At 50.6% G+C, this 11,460-nt stretch overlaps 1 protein-coding gene across 2 annotated transcripts in view; it reads left to right on the forward strand.

The window, feature by feature from the left end:
- wif1 (wnt inhibitory factor 1) overlaps positions 1-6,329 on the forward strand; it is a 13,367-nt gene extending 7,038 nt beyond the window's left edge. The window contains exons 6-11 of one of the 2 annotated variants that reach the window (XR_010327471.1): positions 887-982; positions 1,392-1,487; positions 3,545-3,640; positions 3,826-3,921; positions 4,224-5,102; positions 5,299-6,329. Coding sequence is in view for 1 of the 2 variants with exons in the window: in XM_064319354.1 (XP_064175424.1) it covers positions 887-982; positions 1,392-1,487; positions 3,545-3,640; positions 3,826-3,921; positions 4,224-4,345 (506 nt within the window). In the remaining variant the exon portion in view is untranslated. Of the gene's footprint in view, positions 1-886; positions 983-1,391; positions 1,488-3,544; positions 3,641-3,825; positions 3,922-4,223 lie in introns of both variants that reach the window. The other variant, XM_064319354.1, reaches the window with a different exon arrangement.
- Positions 6,330-11,460: the final 5,131 nt, after the last annotated feature.

The raw sequence follows: 11,460 nt of genomic DNA on the forward strand, positions 1-11,460 counted from the left end.
AGAAAGGTAAACCAGCTACACCTCTACAGGCCTCACTGTGAGAAAGGTAAACCAGCTACACCTCTACAGGCCTCACTGAGAGAAAGGTAAACCAGCTACACCTCTACGGTAAACCAGCTACACCTCTACAGGCCTCACTGAGAGAAAGGTAAACCAGCTACACCTCTACGGTAAACCAGCTACACCTCTACAGGCCTCACTGTGAGAAAGGTAAACCAGCTACACCTCCCATATCCTAAACGCCGGGGTTGGCATTTAAAATACCCAAGCTGCGAATGCCTGCAGTGTGGAAGCGGTTGTGTGGAGTAGGTGCAGCCTTTTTAAAGGCCTGTTTTTAAAAGGGCCCTTTGCTCAGGTCCCTTTAATGCTGTTTACAGGCTGAACTGCCTGGAGGAAGCGTGCTTAGCCTCATGCTAACTGCGCCGCCAAATGCTATTAAAATTTGGCTGAAAAAAGTGACAGGATTTGTTGGGTAACGCAGACATATGTTTATAATATCTTTGAAGCTTCAGGGAGTGATTCATCAAATTTATTTCAGCAATAAAGAAGCTGGCGAATGTTTTCACTTATGATGAAACATGCAACATTCAGCCACCTAGAGAGAACGAAGTCCACTAAAAATATTTCAAGGTCTTTATGCATTTAATATGAAGCCAGAGTGAAAACATTTCCCACTAATTTGCTCAAACTGAAACATTACAGTCTAGCTGACGTAACTGTTGTCTAAGACCCAAGTGGACATGATTCTAAATGTATCTGTGGGGTTTGCATGCTATTTTGTGTTACCATGTAGTGGACAGTTAGTCCAGTACTTTTCACATTAAGGTGATTGACAGGTGGGGTTTGATATCCCTCCACTCTGATGCCTCTGTTCTCTCTCTCTCAGCCCTTTGCTCCCCCAGGTGTGTGAATGGGGGTTTGTGCGTGAGTCCAGGTGTGTGCATCTGCCCACCTGGTTACTATGGCGTCAACTGCGACAAAGGTGCGTGAGCTGGAGCCCGGCTGTTGTTTTCACTTCCCTGGCGCCCAATCAGACGTGTTTAATAAGCACGCTGGTATGTGCCCTAGTTACAGTCACTACCAGCAGAGAATGAGACAGAGTTTCACTGCAGCCTGCCAGTGGGTTTTTTTAGAAAAAGGAATTTGAATAGAGCAACCAAATGGTTTGTGACTGACTCATTCTGTGAACTTCCTGTTTGCTGGCCTGTCTGAGAGCATCCTGTCTGACTGTCTCCTCCCTCCACTTTCAGCCAACTGCAGCACTTCCTGTCTGACTGTCTCCTCCCTCCACTTTCAGCCAACTGCAGCACTTCCTGTCTGACTGTCTCCTCCCTCCACTTTCAGCCAACTGCAGCACTTCCTGTCTGACTGTCTCCTCCCTCCACTTTCAGCCAACTGCAGCACTACCTGTCTGAACGGGGGCACCTGCTTCCACCCCGGCAAGTGCATCTGCCCCACAGGGTACGAGGGGCACCACTGCCAGATCAGTAAGTACTCATCCCCGTCCCGGGACACTGTGGAATGGGTGCTGCTGAATTTCGGGCTCCTGCCTGTGCTGACAGAGGGACTGTACCGCGGCACTGTAGTGCAGTGGTTAGGGAACTGGTCTTGCAGCTTAGAGGTTGCTGGTTTGATTCCCAGCGGGGGCACTGTCATTGTACTCCTGAGCTCCTTAACCTGAATTACTTCAGTAAATATCTGGCTAGTGTTGTTGGCTCCAGTGTAAGTGTTTCAGCCTCTTGTTTCAATGTAAATTTTTCCCGCAAGAAAATGTAGTCCCAATTTGTTAAGTTATTGTGTTATTTGGACAAGCCGGTAATATCTTGTGGATGAATCAGGGACAGTTTGCGTCACTACTGAGTCACTGTATCTCACACGCTTAGTGGACGACCGGACTTCATGTCCCTACTGAACAGTCTCTGGCTCCAATTTGTACAGCATGGCGGCGCCCACAAACTGCTCTTCCCGGGCTGCGTTTCACTGAGCCCTCTGCCCAGTGGTGACGTCACAGCGGCTGAGCCCTCTGCCCAGTGGTGACGTCACAGCGGCTGAGCCCTCTGCCCAGTGGTGACGTCACAGCGGCTGAGCCCTCTGCCCAGTGGTGACGTCACAGCGGCTGAGCCCTCTGCCCAGTGGTGACGTCACAGCGGCTGAGCCCTCTGCCCAGTGGTGACGTCACAGCGGCTGAGCCCTCTGCCCAGTGGTGACGTCACAGCGGCTGAGCCCTCTGCCCAGTGGTGACGTCACAGCGGCTGAGCCCTCTGCCCAGTGGTGACGTCACAGCGGCTGAGCCCTCTGCCCAGTGGTGACGTCACAGCGGCTGAGCCCTCTGCCCAGTGGTGACGTCACAGCGGCTGAGCCCTCTGCCCAGTGGTGACGTCACAGCGGCTGAGCCCTCTGCCCAGTGGTGACGTCACAGCGGCTGAGCCCTCTGCCCAGTGGTGACGTCACAGTGGCTGAGCCCTCTGCCCAGTGGTGACGTCACAGTGGCTGAGCCCTCTGCCCAGTGGTGACGTCACAGTGGCTGTGTCCCCACACTGTTCTGCGGGCCCCGGTCCCACTGCGTGTTCTCAGGCTCCTGGCAGCTGGGCTTAAAGCTGCACTAACACATGATGTCATCTGCAGCCGCGTCCCAGCAACAGGACACCGCTCCCAACTCCCGGCGCGCTCATCTCACAGGTGTAGCCGCCAGCCGCTTGATCGGTCGCCACGGAAACGCAGCTGTTTCCCATAAGCCCCGGCTCCGGCTGGCGGTGGCTCGGATAGCTTCCCGCCGTAACTTTGACCAGAACGCAGCTGCGCTCTGATCTGGTATCAGCTTCCGCTGCGCCGTGTGTGTGTGTGTGTGTGTGTGCGTGTGCGCGTGATTATGTGTGTGTGTGTGTGTGTGTGACAGGATCTCGGGTCTCGCCTCTCGTCTGTTTTCCCTGAAAGCTTTGTCCCGCTCGCCCTCTTTCTTCTGTGGATGTGAAGTTCTGATACGCCAGAGGAACCCGAGTCTTAATAAAATATTTAGGCGTAACTGATCTTCCAGCGCGCTAAACAGATTAAAACACCCACACCCAGATCTCTTTTCACGGGTGGAGTATCTCGTCACACCTTTGCTATAGTCTTCTTTCCTTTAAATATTTTTTTTCGAGATTTTTATCTTGGGTTTTGGCACCATCTGTTTGCCTGGAGGTTGAGGAGTGAAATCAGATCTCTTTGCAAAGCCGCTGAAGTCTGCCGCAGGACCGAGGTGGGGACACGGAGGAGCACGGACCATCAGAGCCTGACAAACTGAAACAAGCCCGACCCAGTCAAGCCTTTAGCCACACAGAGAAACGTTCTGTACAAAACGAGCAGTGATTCAGTCTAACACAGAGTGCGCGTGGGCCCTGCTGCACTCTAAACTCTGTTTCAGTGGATTTAACATTGAGAAGTTTGTAGCGTGGGGGAAAAAAATTCATTGTTTTAGAAATCCTTCCTCTCCAAGGGTGCTGTTCAGACCCTGATATTCCCAGGGAAGTAACGGGAACGCGGGTGTGTCCTGCCCCCCCCCCAGGTAAATGCCGCCAGCCCTGTCGGAACGGCGGGAAGTGCACGGGACGGAACAAGTGCAAGTGCAGCAAGGGTTTCCATGGAGACCTGTGCTCCAAGGGTAAGGAATCCTCACTCCGGTTGTCAGGGTTACTACCTGCCAAGATAGTGATCTTATACTGTCAATGAGTCATTCCAGCCTTCTATTCAATGCAAGTGGAAGCTAATATCTGTGTGTGTCTGTGTGTGTAATTATGTGTGTGTCTGTGTGTGATTATGTGTGTGTGTGTGTGTGTGTGCGCGCAGCTGTCTGTGATCCTGGCTGTGGTGCCCATGGAACGTGCGTGGAACCAAACAAGTGCCAGTGCAGAGAAGGCTGGCACGGACGCACCTGCAGCAAGAGTGAGTGCCCATATCCTAGCCCCGCCCCTCTGTTCTAACCCCACCCCTCGGATCTGACTCCACCCCTCTGATCTGACCCCGCCCCTCTGTTCTAACCCCACCCCTCTGATCTAACCCCACCCCTCTGATCTGACTCCACCCCTCTGATCTGACCCCACCCCTCTGATCTGACCCCACCCCTCTGATCTGACTCCACCCCTCTGTTCTGACCCCACCCTTCTGATCTAACCCCACCCCTCTGTTCTGACTCCACCCCTCTCATCTGACTCTACCCCGCTGATCTAACTCCCTGTGCTTCTCAGGGTACCGGGGGGGCACGCCCCGACTCTCAGGACCCAAGCACAAACAGCCCCCCCCCTCACCCAAGGACACCAAGGAGGGAGGCCACAGCAGGAGCCCCCCAGAGACCAACTACGTCGTATGAGTGTCCCGGCACTCTGGAGCGCCCCCATTCCCTTCCCTTCCCTTCAGATACACCACTTCCTGTTCCACTTAATGTTCTTAGGCCACTCCCCAACCCATCCCCAGCCCATTCTGCCCCAAACTTCAGTATCTTTCTCATTCCAGAGTTTTACCAGTGATTGAAGTTTGAGATTTCATGAATGCCGTAAACTTGCCTGACTCCTGTGAACCAATCAGGGCTTCTCTGGCTCCGGTATAGCGTGTGTGATTGCTTCAGACCTGTGAGTCATTATTAGCTTTCAGTACTCACACCCAACTGTGGGCTCATGAAGTCCTGCACTGCATTCGCCAATCACTCCGATTCTACTTATCCAGGTCTTGAGTGACGACCATGATTAGTTAATTAGTTGAATGAGTTTTTGTAGTGCTGGGCTAAAACAAAAACGTGAACACACACTGGCCCTTTTTGGATAAGATTTGACACCCCTGGCCTACACCCTCTGTTCCTTCTGGAAGAATTAATGTTTTCCTATTCATTCAAACTTCCCTCAAAGCCTTCCCCTTGTGTCATTCACCTTGGGCATCTAAGAAAGTGTGCCCTCTGTGTGCCTGGAGGGATAATTGTTGCATTTTCCTCAACAGCAACAACCAAAAAAACAAACAAACAAACAAATCAGGAAAAAAAGAAACATGGCTCACATATATGTAGGAAAAATCTGGGGGGGTCTTTAATGACACAGGATTACTGAGTTAGCTGGATAACAGCGAACCCAAACTCAGTAATTCTGCTTCCTGAAATACCCCCCAGATCAGTTTTTGTGTTTTTGTTTGTGCCCCAAAAGCCTTTGCTGCAGCAGACAGACCTGGGCAAAAGCAGAGCTCTGTGTGACTCCACGTATGTTCATTTCTGCCACGATCCAAAAGTTGGGTTTTAGGTTTTAGCATAATGGCGTAAGCTTAGAGAGGCATTGCTAGTTTGTCCCGAGGAACAGGCTTAACTGATTAATGAGAGTACTGGACTGCTGAGAGAGACTCAGTGTAACTGCTTACGCCGGCTTTGCCTCCACCATAAATGCTAATAAATGCTAAGTTAGCGTCTAACAGAGCTATGCTAGCGTGTGGAGAGGGTCTGAGGGGATCCTTGCTCTTCACTGCATGCTGAAGGTCGCCTGGGAGACAGCACTTTGTACATTATGAGCTCTGCAGTCCACCTTTAGATCTGAAGGTCATGTGACCCGGGCTTTTCAGAACACGGGCGCTGGTTTTCACCCCCCCCCCCCCCCGGCCCCCCTTCGGGAGGAGGCACGCGGCAGAACTGGACTCTTTTAGGACACCAGACGCCCGGCGACCTTTGACCCCGGCATTCCCAGTGTTAATGGGATCCAGATGAGAGGAGTGCTGGTCTTGTGACGCACCCCCCTCCCCCTCCCCCTCCCCCACACACACACACACACACACACACAGACTATGTGTGATTTACTAACGCTAATCCTACACATGAAAAAGCCAAAGAACACTGAAAATCCTTCTTTTTTTAAATGTCCGTCAAAGACGTTTGAGATTCACAGAGATCACTGAATCACAGCACTGGGCTCTCAGTTCAAGCTCCGCCTCCAGCGGCCTCCTGCACATCCCACTGCCTGCCTGTGGGGGGCACTGCAGCCTCCTCACCACCTTCTCTTCTGTCACATCTGTCCTATTTAATGAAACATTTTCTTTTTTGTTTTGTTTTGTAAACCACTTTTTCTATTAATATTTAACTTGTAGTGAAATTGCTATATCAAACTGAATTGTACTTTTAGTCTTAGAAAAAATGTAAGAAAAACGGTAGAAGATATTTTATTTCTTTTGATTTATTCACTTAAAAGTCTATGTAATTAATGTTTATAACATTGTAATACAGCACATAAACGGCCTAATATATTGTAAACAAAAAAAGTGTGCTTCTCCTCTGCTCTCATGTGTATGTATGTAATGAATCACTAAAGTCAAATGTTGTAAATCCATATTTGGTTGTTGGAGCTGATTTGGAGCTATTTCTGGGAGGAGGGTGGAGGGGGGGTGGGTTGGCACTTCCATAGGCTGATGCGAGTCACCAGCTCCACAGACCACTGCGTGATTGGCTGAAGCATTGCCCAGGGAGGGAGGGTTCAGTCAGGATCATTCTCTCCTCGTGGCACAACAGCGCCCCCACTGGTGGATGAGGGTCCCATGGTGTGCTTACCTTGTGAGGCCCCACTGGTGGCCAGCCCGCTGGAGAGAAGCAGAAGCTGGGGGGGGGGGGCGGGGGTGTTGCTTGGGTTACGGCTGTATTCGCTCCTTCCAAATAAAAAGCCAGGTGGCCACAGGGTTCTGGTCATCAGCAGGCCCCTCTGTGGCCCCTCTGTAGATCTGTGAGGGAGGAAATGGCAGAAAAGCATCAGGTTCTCATGCTTTCTCCTTCACATTATCTTATTTATTTCAGCCAGTGGCCTTGCTTGCCTGTTTGAGCACACACCCCTGCTCTGTGTGTTTCGCTAAATGCTGATGGGGGGCGGGGGGCGCAGCATGAATACCCCCCAGGGCCACCCTTGCAGATAGGGGGGGGGGGGGGGTTTGGCTGTAGCATTCTTGGGGCTGCTGATGAAAAGCCTGCTTCAGGCCTTCTACCTTTTATCTTTCCAAAAAGCCTTTCTTCCAGGAGTCTCACAAAAGCCACCGCGCTGTACCCCATGTGCCAGGCGGGCCGGGGGGGCCGGGGGGGTGGGTGGACAGCTTCTTAATGAAGCATACAGGTCCACATCCCTCTTTTGGGTGAGGTACAACCAGCGCACATCTTTAGAGGACCACCCACATAGGCATTCACAAGGGGTCAGGGCTGATGAGTAGGGGGGGGGGGGGGGGGTCGTTGTGAAGGGAGGGGGGGATGGTTCATTTGGCATCTTCCCACTCATCTCCACCAGAGGTACACACTGACGCCTGTCAGGGGCGGGGCAGACAGCGGTGATTGTTTTATTTGGGGGGGGGGGGGGGCTCTGGTGGTGCAAATAGCATTATACATAACATGTTGTGTTTTTTTATATTTTAAAACGCCACTAACGTTCGCTTAATTTTGAAGTTGAGTTGTCATGATATCCATGATATCTACGTTTTTTCCAATCAAAAGTTAAAATGTATTTATTTATTCTTACCCTTGTAATGTATTTTATTTCAGTGTATTGCGGTATGTTCTGTTTTTATGAGGCTAGTCGTCGGTCGCATCTGTACTCTCCTTCCGTGCCCCGCTGTGTGCAAGATGCATTTTTCCCCGAAGTGAAAAACGATCTGTAAAGGAGCGGCTAACCATGTAGCGCTCTGACACGTCCGAGCGGCTAACCATGTAGCGCTCTGATACGTCCGAGCGGCTAACCATGTAGCGCTCTGATACGTCCGAGCGGTTAACCATGTAGCGCTCTGATACGTCCGAGCGGCTAACCATGTAGCGCTCTGATACGTCCGAGCGGTCAACCATGTAGCGCTCTGATACGTCCGAGCGGCTAACCATGTAGCGCTCTGATACGTCCGAGCGGCTAACCATGTAGCGCTCTGATACGTCCGAGCGGTTAACCATGTAGCGCTCTGATACGTCCGAGCGGTTAACCATGTAGCGCTCTGATACGTCCGAGCGGCTAACCATGTAGCGCTCTGATACGTCCGAGCGGCTAACCATGTAGCGCTCTGACACGTCCGAGCGGCTAACCATGTAGCGCTCTGATACGTCCGAGCGGTTAACCATGTAGCGCTCTGATACGTCCGAGCGGCTAACCATGTAGCGCTCTGATACGTCCGAGCGGCTAACCATGTAGCGCTCCGATACGTCCGAGCGGCTAACCATGTAGCGCTCCGATACGTCCGAGCGGCTAACCATGTAGCGCTCTGACACGTCCGAGCGGCTAACCATGTAGCGCTCCGATACGTCCGAGCGGCTAACCATGTAGCGCTCCGATACGTCCGAGCGGCTAACCATGTAGCGCTCTGATACGTCCTAGCGTCTAACCATGTAGCGCTCTGATACGTCCGAGCGGCTAACCATGTAGCGCTCTGATACGTCCGGCCTTCAGGTCTGCCCGTGAGCTGGTCGTGTTGGAGCAGATGTGCGGTGTTTGGCCTTCAAACGCAGTTCACACACGATTACAGAACGCTGGTGTCAGTTCTGGTAAATCCGAGCCGTGACAAATGAAGCAGCTAGGCCTGGTTTTGTCCTGATGTTAATGGCTCATGTGTTTCAGCAGTGTGTTCCCCTGCCGCTGGATGGAAGGATTCTGCTCTTCAGGGTAAATTCAGCTGAGTGAGAGCAGCCCTCAGTAGTACGGCTGAGCAGGGAGATGCAGGCGCGTGTGTAAACAGGATCAGGGGAACACTCCTGCCGTTACCTGTGTGAGGCCTTGCCACAGTCCAAATACCCCAGCACACCCCAAGGGGAAGACCCCTTACTCCCTCTTTCTTCTGTTTAAATATTCTTGACATTTTGACCCTTTCTGGAAACCATTATGACGGAATATGAAAATGAGCAGATTTCTGTGTCTCTTTTCGGCCGAGAGGTTAATTCCTCACCAGTTCATTTGCAAGGCGGCCCGTGGGGGGTGGAGGGGGGGTGGGAGACATGGTTCACCTCCCGGCCCACTAACACACCGTCATCCCAGAGGCAGAGTGTGTGGGGAGAGCCGACAGCGTCTCAGAGCTAAACCTGTGTGTTCTGCAGCGTGTGAGACACACACACACACACGCAGACACACACACACACACACAAACGCATACACACACACACACACGCATACACACACACACACACATGCAGAAACACACACACGCACAAACGCATACACATGCACACACACGCACAAACGCATACACACGCACACACACGCATACACACGCACACACACACAAACGCACAAACGCACACACATGCATACACACGCACAAACGCATACACATGCACACACACGCACAAACGCATACACACGCACACACACACACACACACTCTACACACGCACACACACACACACACGCACGCACAAACGCAACACATGCAGACACACACACGCACAAACGCATACACACGCAACACACACACACACAAACGCATACACACGCACACACAGAACGCACACACACGCACACACACACACACACACATGCAGAAACACACACACACGCACAAACGCATACACATGCACACACACGCACAAACGCATACACACGCACGCAGAAACGCATACACACGCACAAACGCATACACACGCGCACACACAAACGCATACACACGCACACACACACAAACGCATACACACGCACACACACGTACAAACGCATACACACACGCACGCGGAAACGCATACACACGCACAAACGCATACACACACGCACACACACAAACACATACCCACACACGCACACTGTTGAGAGTTTCACTAGGATGTGGCCATCTGGGTGCCTACTGGCTCCTCAGTCCTCTCAATCTCAGGGTCAGCTGTGGCGTGCACACCAAATCCTTATAGGACACACTACTCAGTTCCTGGAACTCTGATAATTGCGAACTGTAGAGTGCAGCAAGCTGGCCCTCAAGATAAAAAAAAACTTGCTCACAAGGTGCTCAACCAGTTGGCAACGGTGGAAGACAAACTCGCCCTGGAAATCGCTTTCTAGCTTCGGCCACATATTTACCGCCTAACTATCCATCTCTCCATATGTCTAGAGTAAGTTACTGCCGAAACGGAAGCACCAAGACCACACTTTAAAAAACGTGCAGCTGGCTCTGGACAACTAGCACCAGAAACCGGAGAATAAATAAATAACAATAACGCACTTTTAACTACAAGGTTAAGCGATGAATTAATAACACTGAAAAGCACTAACCGGAGTGGAATCCCTCTAGTCTAGGTGACTTAGGCGCATCAACTGTCTTAACGACTACTTGTATTTTTATTTATTTTTATTTTTCCATAGATTGCGTTGTTGCCGTTCTCGTTGTTAGTGTTAATCAGTTTAACCATCAGGGTCCAAGTTGAACTATGCGGTTGTTCCCTGTACTTGGACCGGTACTTCTCTCTAGGGGTTTCGTCATACTTGTTCCTGGTTATGGTTATACACTTTGTTGTACGTCGCTCTGGATAAGAGCGTCTGCCAAATGCCTGTAATGTAATGTAGTTACAATCAACTAACTTGGCTAGCTTTTTACTAAATAGCAATGACTGTTGGAACCCCTGTACTAGGAAATATTTTGTTTATCTGAGAACAGACTACAACCAAAATCTACCCGGAATCAGATATTATTATAAGAAACTACAGCTAATGTTAGCATGTAACAATAAGGACAAACTATCTAACAACAATAATATTTTGCTCCTGGGGGGTTCAAACCCACAGAAAAAACCAGCGTTCAGCAAGGAGGAGGCCCAATTATATAACCTTAGTGCTTAACAGAGGAAAAACAGCAACAACGGCAACAAAGAAGACCGTCTTACCTTACTTGTAATATCAGTGTTTTGTTTAAACGAAAAGCCCACACTTGAAAGCGCAATACAATCCTGTAACAAACTTTTTCAAACACCCCTCGCTCTCTTTCCACCACAAACAGGAAGTGCGTGTCAGACACAAGTAATCGAGCAGGAGAGCAGCAAACTCCAATCGCAATCGTTAAGGGCTGTAGAACACAGGGATATTTAGTTCCTAAGGTGATGCATAAATACACAACTGCCCTGAACAGAGGAGAGCTATCACTAAAATCACTCAAAATGTGTTCCATTTCCAAAATGAGTTGCTTCACATGTTCATCAACATCAAACATGATCACTTTTTAAAAAGTTTGTAATTATTGCAGGTGGCACTCAGGTCGGGCTGGGATGGTGGAGGGGCCTTCCCAGAATGCCATGCTGCTTTGGACACCGCTGAACCGAACGTGATGGGAATGCATGGCTAATCGAGCCGTGAGCACCAGCACACACACGCTCAGCACACACACACCAAGCACATGTACACGCTCCTCATGTGGCAGACAGAGACAGCCCTGGAAAAATAAACAAACACGCCAACAATTATTTTTACTGCTCGTCGGTACATAAACACTCCCCTTCAGTCCAGGGACTTCATCGCTTAGCAACGGCAGGCCACTCTG

Source organism: Anguilla rostrata, chromosome 19, assembly GCF_018555375.3.
Source record: "Anguilla rostrata isolate EN2019 chromosome 19, ASM1855537v3, whole genome shotgun sequence".
Classification (NCBI taxonomy): domain Eukaryota; kingdom Metazoa; phylum Chordata; class Actinopteri; order Anguilliformes; family Anguillidae; genus Anguilla; species Anguilla rostrata.